This window comes from Thermochaetoides thermophila (genome assembly GCF_000221225.1).
Source record: "Thermochaetoides thermophila DSM 1495 unplaced genomic scaffold scf7180000011821, whole genome shotgun sequence".
NCBI classification, from domain to species: Eukaryota; Fungi; Ascomycota; class Sordariomycetes; order Sordariales; family Chaetomiaceae; genus Thermochaetoides; species Thermochaetoides thermophila.
The window spans coordinates 1,754,939-1,770,634 of NW_006383037.1; the positions used below are offsets into that span (position 1 = coordinate 1,754,939).

General features: G+C 50.5%; 5 protein-coding genes across 5 annotated transcripts; 2 read left to right on the forward strand and 3 right to left on the reverse strand.

Moving 5' to 3' along the window:
• Positions 1 to 1,555: 1,555 nt before the first annotated feature.
• On the reverse strand, positions 1,556 to 2,227 carry CTHT_0064040 (uncharacterized protein; the record flags this gene model as incomplete). The annotated part of the gene is made up of 1 exon (XM_006696647.1): positions 1,556 to 2,227. The coding sequence occupies one exon, from the start codon at positions 2,225 to 2,227 to the stop codon at positions 1,556 to 1,558; it is 672 nt and encodes a 223-aa protein (XP_006696710.1).
• Positions 2,228 to 4,545: 2,318 nt separating this feature from the next.
• CTHT_0064050 (uncharacterized protein) lies at positions 4,546 to 5,663 on the forward strand (the record flags this gene model as incomplete). The annotated part of the gene is made up of 2 exons (XM_006696648.1): positions 4,546 to 4,554; positions 4,866 to 5,663. 2 exons carry the CDS (start codon positions 4,546 to 4,548, stop codon positions 5,661 to 5,663), a joined length of 807 nt encoding a protein of 268 aa, XP_006696711.1.
• A 669-nt stretch (positions 5,664 to 6,332) lies between these two features.
• CTHT_0064060 (metalloprotease MEP1-like protein) lies at positions 6,333 to 7,327 on the reverse strand (the record flags this gene model as incomplete). Its single annotated transcript, XM_006696649.1, has 3 exons — positions 6,333 to 6,411; positions 6,467 to 6,990; positions 7,052 to 7,327. 3 exons carry the CDS (start codon positions 7,325 to 7,327, stop codon positions 6,333 to 6,335), a joined length of 879 nt encoding a protein of 292 aa, XP_006696712.1.
• Positions 7,328 to 9,698: 2,371 nt separating this feature from the next.
• Positions 9,699 to 12,147, forward strand: CTHT_0064070 (uncharacterized protein; the record flags this gene model as incomplete). The annotated part of the gene is made up of 6 exons (XM_006696650.1): positions 9,699 to 10,294; positions 10,444 to 10,904; positions 11,066 to 11,374; positions 11,441 to 11,542; positions 11,612 to 11,760; positions 11,818 to 12,147. 6 exons carry the CDS (start codon positions 9,699 to 9,701, stop codon positions 12,145 to 12,147), a joined length of 1,947 nt encoding a protein of 648 aa, XP_006696713.1.
• A 637-nt stretch (positions 12,148 to 12,784) lies between these two features.
• CTHT_0064080 (uncharacterized protein) lies at positions 12,785 to 14,196 on the reverse strand (the record flags this gene model as incomplete). Its single annotated transcript, XM_006696651.1, has 5 exons — positions 12,785 to 13,275; positions 13,333 to 13,501; positions 13,566 to 13,708; positions 13,764 to 13,912; positions 13,967 to 14,196. The coding sequence occupies 5 exons, from the start codon at positions 14,194 to 14,196 to the stop codon at positions 12,785 to 12,787; spliced, it is 1,182 nt and encodes a 393-aa protein (XP_006696714.1).
• Between the last annotated feature and the right edge of the window lie 1,500 nt (positions 14,197 to 15,696).

Consider the following 15,696-nt stretch of genomic DNA (forward strand, 5'->3'; position numbering starts at 1 on the left):
ACTGCAGGATGATGGTCTGGCGGTGAATGTGAATGAAGGATTCCACACCTGCTGTGATTAGGGCAGCGTCTGACACTAAACGATTTCCAACAAGAAACACCCGGACTGTGGGAGGAAAATAAGCGAGGTGATTTGATTAAGATAGGATAAAGAACTTGGTTCTTTTGTTGGGTTCTGTTTGGCATCAGGGACATGATATGTTGCAGCGTGGATGAGTTGGCAGTCACGTGCTTTGCATGCAGGAACTTGTCCAAGTAACTCTGATGATAGCGCAACCACTAGCCAATAGTCCACTTAAAAAGCCCACAGTATTGAATTAACCAATCAGATGTGTTTTTTCAAGGAAAGTGAGTCGAAAATGGTAGGAAACATAGTTAAGTTCCGAAGCAGGTGACGCAAAGTGATCAACGGCATATTCTTTCCATTGAACACATTGACAATCATGAAACAGCAGCCTCTTTTTACAAGAAACAATGTACCATCCATGCAGAGGAACCAAAGAAAAGTTTGCGTGACCTGGTTCAACAAATAAAACAGAGAGATAGAAAGAGTGGCAAGATGGAAAGGAATAAAAACGGAAGAAAGGGGGGTGGGAAACTGGCAAACGTAATAAATACTGGAAGCCAGAAATTAAAAATTCTTGGAGATCCTGGACCTTCTACTACAATCATTTAGTTGACATTAACTTAAGCGACAGCAATGGTCGCAGCCGTGGGTTTCTGTATGACAGTGACATGATTCTCGCTCAGCTATGCCAGCAGGTCCCAGTTTACTTTGTCGGGCGTTGTATTTTTATATCGGCCGCCTTCTACGCCGTTTGTGGGGCAGCCGCCGACCCCATTACCAGCCATAACATATTCTATTCTCTTCGTTGAATATTTCCCACTTTACTATGAACTTGCGATTTTAAATAGGGGTAAAAAGATTTGGGAGCCCCATCTAGTGCTGGGAATCAGAGGATTGCCGATAAGTCAAATGTTAGATGTCAAAGATGGGATTAAACAAACTTGTAACTTATAATGATATTATGCCTTAAAGCACTGAATGAGAGAGATAGGGATAGCCGGAATGTTCGTCACTTGCTCTACTTAGTCCTGAAGCTTGGTTCGGATAGCTTAGATCCTGCTATAGACATCAATTCCACTGAGCTGATCCAAAGTTAATATGAAATCGAGCATTGATCGCACCTAGCGACTGTGCACTGCTGAGTCTGTCGTTCCATCTCTTGCAGTGCGTGAAGTTTCTTTGACCTCACACCATACTCTGAGGCCTTTCTTTCCAATGAAATTTTTTTTAGGGCACCACTACTTGTCTTTACCCGGAAACCAAGTATAGTTCTCCACTCCTCTTTTTGCGTCAATATCAAGTCTAATAGCACTGAATCTGATAAGTCCATGTGGCATTTTTGGGATCAAGAGCTCAATCTCCCCGCCAAACGCAAGATGCTGTCAAGTACTAGCGGGTAGGTCACAGGCGAGCACGATCCTTTCGACTTCATTAACCCAATTTTCTCTTTGTCTTCACAAAAACAGCTCTCAAGTTGTCCAGCTCTACATTACTCCTCGACACCACCTGGAGCATTCGAGTTCACTGGTCCGGCCTCAACCAATTCTAACCCAACTGGCACAATCTCTGTGTCCGCAAACGCCCCCTCGTTCGCATCAGATAGCTTCACCCACCATGCAGTCCACTGCTCAAACCCCGTCATCGGCGAAACCCCTTTAACAGCATACCACCTCCATCCATCCTCCACATCCTGCTCCGGCCCATACCAGATTTTCAGCGTAGGCTTGCACTTCGATCTCTTCAGCCTCCAATCCTCATACCGGAAGCCAAACGATTGCTCCTCCTCGAGACGGTACGTGTAGATGAGCTGCCATGCATCGGGAATACCGGCACGTGCACTCAGTCCGTAGTAACCCGGGACCGGAGGGGGATGCGGGTTCGTCGGAACGACGTACAGGGGACCGTGTGGCTCCGGCTCGGCGTTGTACAGGCTGATACGGTTGAAGTGATCTTGCGGGTTGTGGGGTGCGGGGGTGACGCCCGGGGTGTTGGTGAAGTTGCCACGCAGACGTTGGTAGGTAAGCACCTCTCTGGGCGGGTTACTGTGCGTGAAACGGAAGAAGTAGTCCTTGAAGGTAGGGGTGACTGCGGCGCTTGCCAGGGAGACATATAAAAAAGAATGTAAGAGGAAAGAAAAGATGGAAACTCTTTTCTGGCTCATTTGGAGATGCAGATGGGTGCAGAGACTTGGGACGTTTCGTTGGTTTTGAGCGCTTTCCACACCGGAAAGAAACCCAAAATTCGGGTCCAAGTTTCTCAATGGTGTTTGGAACTGTCTAACCTTTGTCGTACAACAGCAGAACAAGATTTTCGGCAGACATCTACATCTTATACGCCTTCGAAGGTCCCAAATACACAACCATATAACAATTCAAGGCCCACCGGGAGTGAGGTTAAGACTTGAAGTCTTGAACACGAGCTCGGAAGTGGATCGCAGTCCACGAGGTCAAAATAGGTGAGAGGTGGTCCGCCCTGTAAGCGTGACGGTGTCCATACCTCGCCCTTATTGGCCGAAAAATATCCGTCGGAGCTCTACCTGCTGCAGCAACTCTCGTATTTGCGCTGCCACGCTAGCTATGCATCGGCGCCACAATTGCGCTAAAGTGAATGTCTCATGTGATGGCGTTGACATGGTAAGTGATGGAATTCGACCATGTACTGTATGGTTAGCTGAAGTTTAGGTCCACGAAATGGAGAATGGATATCGCGTGATGAAGGACAACAAGTATGCTCCTCGAAGCGAGTACAGATAACGAGACAAGATAAAAGATAGAGTGAGAATACTGCCTTTTACCGCATCTCTCCGAAGCCGTCGATATCTCCTTTGCTGCAACTTTGGCCCATTCCCTTAAAGGTAAAAAAAAAAAAAAAAAGACCTATCAGTAGGCTCAACCTATAGCTATTTCAATGATAACCGTACAAGTTAGTATATCTGATGCACCTTCAACATACAACTAATAATAATTAGCATTTTTAGAGTTGATTTCTCACGGGAGCCATAATCTCTTTTCAAATCACATTTGAAGTATTGCGCAAGAATACATTGTCTCAATATCAAGGCTGCTGCATTGGTTTTATAGGTCTACCTCAATCCAGAACTCTGATTGGCTAGAGGTTATTGATAGGCTTTTTTTTTTTTCGTTTTCGGGGAGTGTGACAATTCCACAGTCCCCTGAGATGGGTTCGAAGGCAGTGGCCGAGTTGCAGAACCTGAGGGACTGGGGTCCTCACACAGTGGAGTATGTGGTTAACGTCGTCACCAGTCGTAGGTTGACAACTGTTTCTATTGCTGACCGAGGGATCCTCAGCATGGCTCTGGGGGATGGATAATTCCATATACATATTGATAGTCGAAGTCATTGGTTTGCCTGCCACTGTTACCATTGCTTATTTGGGCCTTAATGATGGCTTTCTCTCACTGATCTCAGTTTATCGCAGAGCGAGAAACTACGATGCCTGTGCTTCTCCTTTTGCATCTATTCCTTTTTTTATTCTTTCATTCATTTTTCACTTCTCGGTTGCTATTTATTCTATTCGGTTAGCAAGGTATGATATCGTTGATCATGATTTGTTTACAGTACTTGGGATCCACGTTATACGGTGCGAAGAGACTTTCTCTTGCTAAATGTAAATGGGATTAGCTAGCTATAGTCTCTTGAGAATTCTCTTCTAGTTTTTCATCGATTTTGTGCTGACTGGAAACTGTTAAAGGTGGTTCTATTGGTCTCAGTTCTCTCGGGACCTTGCGAGTCGTAGGGCCAAATATCGCGGTATTCACAGTTAACTGATTATCACCAGTAGACTGCTGGAGTTTCTTTGCCAGCGCTGCGTTCTTGATTGACTGCCTGTATCATAGCTGGACGAAATCGCAGCTTCAAATCGTAAAATGTAATGGTACAGCTCCCTATGGCACCGACTGATTATAATAATAAACAACGTCTAAGTGGTCTTGTTCTGACATTGGTAATCGCGGTCTTGAAACAAGTGATATTCACATTACAAACTTAATCAGAGAGGGTCGTAGAAGTTGGGACGAAATGCACTGCTAGAAGATCGGCAAATGTGTTTGATACGCCTACATCAAAGGTGGAAAGTCATATCTGAGAAGGGGGACGGCAAAGCTTCGAGTTAAGAGAATAACTCCATGAGTTCCTTCCTAAGATAAATTGGTCTAGATGACGAATTGGGTGCCTAGGTGCAGTTCATGGTGTTGTTTTTTCATAGGCAGCCGCAGAGAAGGAGGTGTAAACGCTTTTCTCTGATCAATTTGTTAGTGCAGGGAGCCATCCATGATCGACGGATTATGCATATTTTTCAGCTATCTGAAGCCCTTAAAAGAGTGCACTTGAAAGCGAGATCTATCTCTTGGCACGGATAAATCACACAAAACAAGGGTACAGTTCAATCTCCATTGACGTGGTGAAGACTTGCTTGCATTTGCAACTTCAATTGTTTCGAAAGGGAAAGAGCCATGTGCTAATGCTTCATGTTCAGAGCAGGAACCCTTATCAGGCCAATCAAGCGGACTTCTGGCCGTCGACGAGACAACACCGTCATCAAGACCGACATTAACATTCAGCATTGTTATTTTCAGTCCTCAAATCATGCCTTTATCCTTTCTTATAAGCCATGTTTGGGATAATTTTACGCAGCTCCTAACCTGCCGTAAACCTGGCACGAACGCCCCAACTCCTCGCCCCACCACATCAACCAAACCCTTCTCTCCCACCAGCCCAATGCCCCTCGCCCACTTCGAGCTCTTCCCCCTCCTTCCCTTCGAAATTCGCTCCCAGATCTAGGAACTCGCCATCCCCCCGCGCATCATCACCCTAACCCTGCGCGCCAACCCCCTACTCGTCTCCAGCACCGGCATCACGGACGTGCAGTTCGGCCTGGTTGACCACTACTCGGCGCCTATCTTCAACCTGTTGCTGACTTGTCGTGAGGCGTACCACGAGGTGCTCCGCTGCTTGCCAGACACCTTGTCGGTCCGGGAGGATATTCTGTCTGGCAAGTCGGGGAGGTATTTTACGATACGGTACAATCGGAAGAGGGACCTATTGTGTTTGGAGCATGTGTCAACGTTTATGGAGAGCGCCAAGAAGATTGTGGGGTTGCCGGAAGGGTTGACGCTGCCTGTGTTGGGGGTAGAGCTGGGGTCGGGGATCGATCATGCGGTGAATGACAGCCTGGATTGGGAACCCGACCGGGATATCATGGCTGCGGTAAGGCTGTTGAAGACCGAGAAGCTTTACCTTGTGCATCCCAGCGTGACCAAGGCCCTGCGCGTACCCATCCCGACGATGACGATTGATCTTCGCACAGCAACCCGCGCGGAGATAAAACTCGTCATGATGGAAGTCTGTTATGAAGCACACGGTTACACGTCACCATTCGTCGAGATCGAAGTTAAGTGCGGTTGGCGCCAGATGGAGCGATATTTCCGGGACAATTCGCCTGGCGCATTGCACTGGTACTACCTTGGTCCCGTGGACGATTCGGATCGGTACAGAAAACCCAGTGATGCAGGTCAGGAGGCCGTGAGTGCGGAGCGGAATGGGGTGGGAGGACAAGGTAATCAGCAGGGTGAGGAGTAGGACCCGAACGACTGGTTTGCGGAAGGATAGTGAGGTTTCTCAATCGGTTAGACTCAAGGATCGCATCCAAGTTGAGGACAAAGACTTTGCTTGACCGCTGGGAAAACATAACGAACTACGCACGCAGTCTTGGAGAGTCTTGGATGTGGTGCGGTAGGCAAATTGTTGGATACGCTTCATAGGGCATCTGGCTGTAACAGTATTCCAGACAGCATCATCACTCGTCACAGCGCTATCAAACTTGGCATAATTGAGCATGTTCGAAGCGATGAATAGTTTTTCTTCGAAGTGGATTGATGTTTGTTTACTTCTAAAACCCCTGATTTGTGTAATTTCGGAAAAAAGGGGCTCAGGGGGCGAGAAGCTTCACATCAACCCTAACCCTAACGCTGCAGCAAATGCAGGGGTAAAGGCAATAACATCATTGCAGGATGGCACAGCAGCTGGCGGTATAAACAAGTAGATTTCTTGCTGGACAAATGTCTAGAGCGGCTATGTACTGGCGATACAAACTATGTGCACGAAGAAAATAGGGGAGTTGAGTACAAAATCCCAACAGATCCTCCACTTCCCATATATTCAGCTTTCACTCGTTACTCATCAGGGGCAAAATGTCATGAGTCAGACAGCAGCTGGCTTCATGTCAGAGAGACTTGTCTTAATCTCCATTTACTTGCCAGCGCGGTAGTTGTTCCAGTAGCTGACCATGCGAGCCTGCTGACCGGCGGTGAACTCCTCGTAGCACGAGCTGTTATCCTGTTAGTTTTTGATCGGATGCGAGTTTGAGTCTTAGGGATACTCACTCATAAGAGTAGTCCATGTAGTTGTGGATGGGGTCAAGACCAGGCTGAGACGGGCAAGAGTCACGGCCAATCGGGCAGCCGCTGGAGGCGGAGGCCTGAGCGGGGGTATCGGAGACGTAGTCACCGCTGCCAGTGCAGCCGCCCTGGAAGGTATGGTAGAGACCCATCCAGTGGCCAACCTCGTGGGTGGTGGTGTGGCCGAGGTTGTAGTTGGTGAGAGAGCCACCGGGGACGGTGCTGTAGAGGACGGTGCAACCGTCGCGGTAGAACGCAGTCGAGCCCGAGGTGACGGACTGAGGGAAGTAGCAGTAGCCGAGGTTACTACCCATCTCGTACAGGTAGTAGACATTCAGGGTACGGTAGGTGCCCTTGCGGAGGGACCTCTTCATGGTCATCTCGTAGCCCTTGGTGTCATCAGCCCAGTTGGCATTGACGGTACGGGTGATACCCTTGAGGTTGAACTGGAAGCCGTGAGGAGCATAGGCGGCGTTGAGAACGTTGAGCTGGTTGTTGAGCATGGCATCCTATGTGAAGTGTTAGCGTTATCCCAAGCAACGTCCTGAGTAAGTGTGAGAGTGTACATACGGTCAGGTAGCCACCGCTGAGGGAGGTGTTCTTGGCGACAACATGGAAGTAGGCGTCAATGGTGGTGACAGCCTTGATGGAGTAGTTGCCCGAGGCAAGAGCCTGAAGCTCCTGGGTGGCGAAGGCCTGCGAGATCTTGATATGCTCGGGGCTGGGCTCGGGCGCACCGCAAGAGAAGACCTTGCCCTTAGTCGCGACAGCATCGCCGGGGCGGCGGGGGGCAGCCATGGCGCCCTGGGCCGCGACAGCGGCAAGGAAGACCGGAGCGAAACGCATTTTGATTGATGACCGGAAGGCTTGGTTTGGGGTGCTCGCCTACCTTTGAGGATTAGATGTCAAGGGCAGTGGTAAAGAAGACCTTTGCCAGCCATAGCCGGGAGTTGACAAAGGCTTATATAGAGCATTGCGCCGTGCAGACTATATTTGGGTGGTTTGATGGTGCTTGGCCCGTCGTGAACTATGATCGTCGCCCCCGCGGACGCCTACGCGTGGTGGCCGGTAGCCTATACCCAGAATGGCCGGTGCTCTTGTCGCATTCTGGAAGGTCGAGTGCAAACGGGCCATAGCGGACCTGATCACGGCTATGTCCACTGACGATGTGACCTAATCCTTTAGATGGCTGCCTTAGGCTGGTTTGCTGACTGCCTTCCTCATCGGAGAGGGAGATATGCAGGAGCGAGCGCTTTGCGATACCAGTTGCAGCCTGCGGCTCGAAGGATCAACTTCAGTGAACCGTTTGTCCCGTCTTTGAGGTGTGGTTGTGCGAGATATGGCCCGTAACTCGGGGACATGGTCTGTTTTCCACCAGATTGGCCACTATGTTGACGGTTGTATCACACAAGCACATAGTTATCGAGGGCAAGCCTGGTCCAAGGCTCCAAGCGGGAAACCCCTGGCTGATCCCACGTTGTGTGCCCGGCCACAGCATGTCGCCTCAGGGGGCACTGCGGTATCGGGATCATGGCCGGGGTCTGATGCATGACATGTCCCGAGATGGCCGATATCATGAGCTTAGCTTTCGCCCAATGTCGTTGTTTGCCCGGTACTTGGGCCCCGCCAAGAGAATGCCCCAGATAGCAGACCCCTGCGGTCGTATTGGAAATAATGCAGAAGGCTAGGGGCGCTCCACGGGCGCGGCTGCGGAGTGGGAGCAGCGCTACGGCAATCTAACAGTGACCTCCCTGATAGGGCAGTTGGGCCCGTTGCGGGGCACTAGATAACGCTGTCCAACGGCTTTTGCCAAGCGCAGCCAAGTCGTCATTTAGGCAGGAGTTTTGAGGCTGCTGCAACGCTGAGGTGGGGTGTCTCTGGCCCTAAAGGCCGAGATTAGTAAGGGGTCTTGTGGACATACGCTCGCTACTCACAAAAGCCACTTCCATCTCCCAGAACTTCATCTCTATCATTGTCGTGCTGCATTTGCCCAAAATTGAAAATCATTTTGGGAAGGCTGTAGGCGACGTGGGCAAAAGCTGACATTGCGCGGGCATATTCACACCTACTCAGGTGGCAGCAGCGAGCTGCACGCCTGACCCTCGATGATGATAGAAACACAAAAGTTGAGATGTTGCTATCTCGAGGCCCCCGGCTTTCACGTGTTCTTTTACCATTTGAGGCATTTTGCATCCTCGTTTGCGATCGTGGTCCACTTTTGCAAGGGTGATGTTCTGATGTTTATCTCGACAGGTTGTTCCAGATCAGGTGGCGAAGCTTGATCATGTAATCCTGCAGATGGAATTGCTCTCTTAATCGTCCTTTGCGGGCCTTACCCACCCCAGCTAGCCCTCCCGCGCGCCATACGGCGCGGCCCGCCATTGGAAATGGGCTAGCGGAAACCGTTCAAGGAGCTGACCCACGACCCAGATTCGTCCGTCTCTACGTGCTGAACTCCTGAGAACAGCAGAAACCTAGTCGATTCCACGATGTCGGAAGATCGTGTCGACAACGATCATTCAGGTTATCGCATGAGAGATTATTAGCATCGGTAGACAGAAACGATGAGGTGGTCAAGCTGGAGGAGGGGGGGTTGGGCCTGGAGATAGCAGGCTCTCTCGCCAGAAGTGAACCAGGACCTTGGAAGAAGCGGGGGCCCTCGGATGGTTTGGAATCCTAGAGATTCAAAATTCTGGACTCAGTGCAGGTGTGACAGAGGAGGGCTGCGAACGGACTGATCAATTAGGAGGGCCAAAAACACCCGGGCTCTTGTGAGAAGGCGATAACCTATCCTCTCGGATTCATAACTTCCGAGGGGGAGACGGTCGTCGATCGTGGCACAAATGTTAGTTGTGTGACCCGAGGAGGGTATAAAGTAGCAGATTAGCTTGCGAATTCAATATGCTATGAGCCTGCAAAGGGAGATATTCCTTCTCTGAATGAGTCTTGTGCCTACCTAAGCCGTAGAGGTAGTTCCTGCCTGAAGTGAAGCTGTTTGCCGGACAATGATCTCAGGATCAGGCAATTTTATCTTGTTCACCAACTGTGTTAATACCCACAACCAAATGCTCCTTAGCAACCTGCTAGTTCCTTCATCACGATCTTCGTAGGGTGAAGCGTCCTTAACTGCTTGCTTTGCTTTTTCTCAGCCTTTCACACTTTTAGCTGCTATCAGTGTCTGCATCATCATCACGCCTTGAACGAACTAAGGTCTAAAATGGAGTACCGCTACTCGGATCCTGTTAATTTTGATCCATCGAGTCCCTGGGTCTGCGATCTGATCGGCAAGTTGCCGGTACGAGCACATCGCGACAATGAACTTGCGGATCGTGGATGCCTTCGAGCGCAAAGAGACTGGAAGCAGCTTTTCGGCGACTTTCCTCCGGGCTTCACTGGCGGCGGAATGGGTCTCAAGTTCAACAGTGTGGCGCTTTGTGTTCCAGAGGCATTGCCGGATCGGATTGAACATGTTGCGTACTTTTTCGAACTCTTCAACTTGGTTGATGACGCCATCGACCATGCCGAGTCCCCTGTGCAAGTAATAGCCCCATTTGCAGCTGATGCTTGGAGAACCCTGGAATGCATCAAGTCGAACAAAGACTTGGTTAGAAATGGACAGGAACATGGCCTTACCTTCGAAGAGATCCTCTGCAACTTTGTGAGAGCAGTGATCGACCTCGACCCCGATGGCGCGGAGATGATATTGCGCGAGATAGAGAACTGGATGCTAGCTTTGATGAAAGACAAAACTCGCTCTGAAGCTCCTGATTTGGACGAATACCTTGACTCTCGAATCATTGATGGTGGTTTGCTGTACGTACCCCACTTATGACATGTGAAGAAGCTATGGCCAGTGAGGGTTTGTCTAACGTGCCATCTAGACCGGGATTTCACTTCGTTATCTTCGCATTGGCCTTGAAAATGCCAGAATATGAACGAAAAGAGTGTTTCAAAATTTCCAGACCCCTTTGGCTCCATATGGTCTTGGTGAACGACCTCTTTTCGTGGGAAAAGGAGTATGGTGGGACTCAAAAATCAGGGGCGACTCAAGGTCCCATGAATGCAATTCGTGTTCTGATGGAGAAACATGGAATGACCCTTGACCAAGCAAAATCAACATGCATCGAGAGAGCCAAGGAGCTTCGTGACGAGTATCTCAAGATTGCGGAGGATAAGAATTCAAGACCTGATATCAGCAAGGACGGACTGAGGCTTCTAGACAACCTTCGTCTTTTTGCTGGCGGGCATGTGTTTTGGTCCGCAGAGTGCCCCCGTTTCCGCCCAGAGCAAGAACAAGATTGGAAACTCAAAACGATGGAGAGGAACCAGACGAGAGATACAACAGACCCGCTGACAAGTGATGAAATGGCCAAGCCAATCGACACCCGGCAAACAGTGGTGGAGGACAAGAGGAGAGCCGATGGTCATAAGTAGGAGACTGATCCGACAACATATGCTGGTCAACTTGTCGCAAATGCTGCGGTGCAAGATGCCCCTGAGCTGGGCACAGAGGTCAGATGATTCTCCACTCTCCTGTTCTTGTACTTGAGCGGAATGAGTTAACGTACATACAGCTTTTGAAAGCTCCGTCCGATTATCTCGACTCCCTTCCATCGAAGGGCATCCGAGATACGGCTATTGACTCCTTGAACTTCTGGTTTGAGATTCCGATAGAGCAAGTCACTAGAGTAAAAAAGATCGTTAACTTACTCCATGGTGCATCCTTATTGATGGACGACATCCAAGACTCCTCAGTTTTGAGACGTGGCCAACCCGCTGTCCACTTGGTGTTTGGGCAAGGTTTGGCCATCAATGCAGCTGGATACCGTTTCTTGGAAGCGCTGAGAGAGGTGAGGCGTCTGGAGAACGAGAAATGTCTAGATGTATTCTGTGGTAAGTGACCCAGTTCTTGTCCATTCCCACGATCACTTGATCACAGCTGACGGAATCTATTGCCAGATGAACTTCATGACTTGTATGTCGGCCAAAGCAATGATCTGTCATGGACAAGGATGATGAAGTGTCCTTCAGAAGCCGAGTACCTTGCCATGGTAGACGGAAGTAAGATCCTGTTGTTTAAAAGATTTCATGTTAAAGTGTATCTGCTTGCTGACATGTCCAAAGAAACAGCTGGGCTGTTTCGCATGCTGGCAAGAATGCTTGATGCCCTGTCAAACTCTCCTCGAAAGCCAGATGTCAAGGTCTTGATTCGGTTCATGTCACTTTTGGGGCGTCTCTTCCAGATTCGCGATGACTACATGAATTTAACCTCATCAGACGTAAGTCAGTGCATTTCACTCGACTTGTTCCCAGCTAACATGCAACAAAAACAAAAGTACACCAAGCAGAAGGGGTTCTGTGAAGACCTGGATGAGGGCAAGTTTTCCCTTCCATTGATCCATGCCCTAGGACGGTGCCGAGAAAAGCCTGACGGAACAATGCGCACAAATTTGATCTGCAACTTGTTGTCTCAGCGGCATTCGGATGGTCGTCTGTCGAAAGAGCAAAAGAATTTGATCCTAGAGCAGATGAGAGCGGGAGGAAGCCTCGAGTATACGCGCAGGGCATTGCATGCTCTGCAAATGGAGCTCAAAATACTGGGGAAGAGGATGGGTCTATTTGAGAATCGGCAGTTGGGAGCTCTGTTGGACAAGTTGAAAGTGTGATTGATGATGGAAGCAAAGGAAGGAGATCCACGGATGGCTACCACGTTTGTAGCATGACGCCCTATGGAGAAGATGGAGATGCAGTCAAGCATTATTATAAGTAGACCTTTGTGCATCAATTAATTGATCATGGTTTGGGGAATATTTCGACACTGTAAAGTCGGTGGTGTTAGAGTGCGAGAGCTATAAAAGTAGAGCGGACGTGACAAGGTGTCTTCCTTTGTGCACCATGCGTAATTTACGCAACAAAGGTCTGTATCGTGCAGGTGTGTATGCATCACGGAAACGCCATGGAACTGATCCTATTGGATAGCTACTGACCTATGGACCGTAAGTTTACCAAACCTATGCTGTCCCGCAACTTCGAATCCATTTGTGCCAGAAATGATCTCGATTGACAAAAGTTCTGCATTTGCAACCCGACTCACAGCAATGGAGGACTACACGACGCGGGCCGCCATATTTCATTTGCATCGACATGTTATACAAGGAAGCAATGCTGGCCAATACATGATAGGTCGCGCCAGACGCTAATTGATAATGGATTGTCCAGTATCCCTATTGCATGATCCAATGAAACTACTCCTGAATCGCATCTCTACGTGACCTCTGCCATCATTCAATAGTAATACGCCATTTAGTTCTTCTTCTCAGCCTTCGCGCCGCGCTTCTTGAACCAGCCCCAAGGCCAGCCGCTGCCGCCACCGCCAGGGAAGCCAGGGAAGCCGGGGAAGCCGGGGAAGCCAGGGAAGAAGCCGCCACCGCCACCGATCTGCGAGATCGGGCCAGTAGGGTTCATAACGCCGCCCTTCTCAGTCCAGAAAGCGGCCGGGTTGATGGGGTGGTTGGCGTTCTGGTTGATGCCAAAGCGGATCCATGCGAAGAGACCCTCAGACAGGTCATTGCCGACAAGCGCGTACCGCACGATCGGGTCGTCACCGTTCGCCCCCTGCATAAAGAGGAAATCGGCCGTGTTTGGTGTAATGGGCATGCGGTTCGTGTTGTATGGCGCCCGAGACTCCACCTGAGAGATTAGGGACTGGTCGAAGTAGATCTGGCCGATGTGCGCCGCGCGACCGCCGGTAATGGTGTTGTTCGGGAGCTTCTGGGCACCGAGGTAGACGAGGGCTGAGTGGACGTCAGTCAGCTGGATCAAAGATACAAAAGGACACCAGGGCTACTCACTGTGGATGTGAGTTGCGCGTCCCTCGTAGTGACCAGGGAAGAGGGAGTCGAAGGAAGCAATGCCGTGGGAGTCAGTCGGCTGGACACCACGAAGTGTTGTTCCCTGCAGGATGGACGCATCGTTCGGGTCACCCATGCCCGGATAGCCTTGAACACCGACGTAGATACCCTGAAGTGAGGCGTTAGTCTGGAATTCAGGGCTAGGGCTGTTTGCCAAATCATCCAGCACTCACAGTCGAGTTCGCGCTCCAGATGTCGACATAAGCGTTCGGCACGACCTGGCAGGTCGAGTAATCGACCACTTGGATGACGAGTGTCAAGGGAATACCGCGCTCGCCGTTGGTAATGTTCTTCCTGACCTCCTCGCCCTGGACATCTGCGAAGTGTCAGTGACATTTTCTCCATACGTCTGCCATAACCTAACCACTTACACAGCGGGCCCAGATCGACAACAGGAGTCAGCATGCACGACCCATAGTCAGAGAAGAGTGTGCTGAGATCCATATCCTTCGACACCGGCTTATTGCTCTTGTGGTCAATCCGTGAGACCGAGAGGTAGTCCCGGGGGCCAAGCTTGGACCTGAGCTTGTCAGCCACATCTGAATTCGACGTTCGCAACAGCAACCACTCTTACTCGTCCATGTGATAGCCCAATGACCTCCGCACTCTGGCGAGCTCCCGGCCATAGCCCTCAGCTGTCCTCTTGATGAACTCGGGATCGTTGAACTCCCTTTCGCAGTGACGAAGGGACTTGCGCTCAAGAGGTTGCGCGGAGTGCGCATACACCTTCTCCCTGTGCCCTGGATGGGCCAGCGCCAAAGGCGACGCCAGCAAGAGGCTGGTCAAGAAAGTCTTTAGAGCCATGATCGTTAGGTGATGCTTCGTCTGCGGCCCAGCAGTGCCCAACTTGTGGAGAGGCGAGGAAGGACGAGAAGAAACCTTCAAGGCCAAGATGGCCCGGTGTTGGCTTCCACACCCTTCTTATTAACACCTGCACTGGCTCCCGGGAAGTGGGGGATATCGTTTCTCCATGGGCTTCCGTGCCATCACAGGAAAGAGCGGGCGAAGAAACGACGTTTCATGCGGAGGAAATTACTGTCGTCATCCATGCAATATCACCAGGATCACCATTGGCCCCGGTAAAGGTCTCCGATACCCCGTTGCTCGGTTTCTGCTGCCTCGTCGTCGACGTCGCAAGTTACCCAAAACCACGAAAGTTCTCGGCAACCGTCTCCGAGAAGCTCACGGAAGTGAACACACAAGACCACCTCAATATCGGCGACACATCACCTGAACTCACCCTGCTCACTACCCCAGTCTCCCCAACCAAGCAGATCTCAACATCCGCATCACATTCAATATCCATATGGACCCTCGATATCACCCAAACCTTCCTCCCGTCCGGAACCGGGCCTCGGACAAGGGAGACAACCCACATCCCACAGCGAAAAGGCAGGCAAGCTTGCAACCAGTGACAGCACCAAGGACCCCAGGGAGTCGGATGCTGAGAACGGCAGCATCCCCATTGGCTCGCAAAAGACGAACGATTCTGCCAAGCGGAGCACTTCCCCGGATTTTTCATCTCCGCTTCGTTGAGGTTTTCGTTCCTTCGGTAGGTAGGTCTACGGCGGCGGAGGCGGCGGCGGCAACAGCAGCAAGAAAAGTTGCAGGATGCCGGTCAGTTGCCGGAGTGGGCAGGAAAGTTCTTGTCGGAGGTTTCAGCAGCGAATCGGGTTGTTCGGAGAGGGATGGAAATGTTTCGTTTGGGGAGTTTAGCATGGCCGGGTAAAACGCTATAAAGTGTGCCCCGCTATTTCATTTTGTCTGGCAAGCTTGTTTATTTGACGCTTGCTTGATTAGGCTTTTTCTCTGCTTGGGTTTCCTGCTTCAGCAGTTGCTGAGTTTGGGAGGGTAGGGGGTGTGCATGACGGAGTGTCACCCCTGTCAAGCTTTTACCCAAGTGGTCCTCTCCGATCTAGCTTCTCGGCAGTTTCGCTGCCGTGGCAGGGCTCGTCATACTACGGTTTAATTTTATCACCCCTCTGCCCAAATAAACAAGCCCAACGCTTCTGTTGGCCTTGAGATCCAGGAGAACTCACTGATGTGGCTTTATGTTAATTCTCTACAGCCCAGTCAAGACAGGTCTTCTAGCAAAGGTCCTAAGCGTTGGTGAACCCTGGGGGGTCAGATCTACCTTCCCGGTCACAGCAACCGAGCAACGTCGCAGCGGTGACCAACTTGAAAATGCGATTGTTGCAACAAGACTTTCTTCCCTGCCATTGACACCTTGCTGGGCAAATAGCAGCGCGACTAAAACAGACGAGATCTCTCACGGCATCGTTAGCCGACGTTGTATCCACGTGC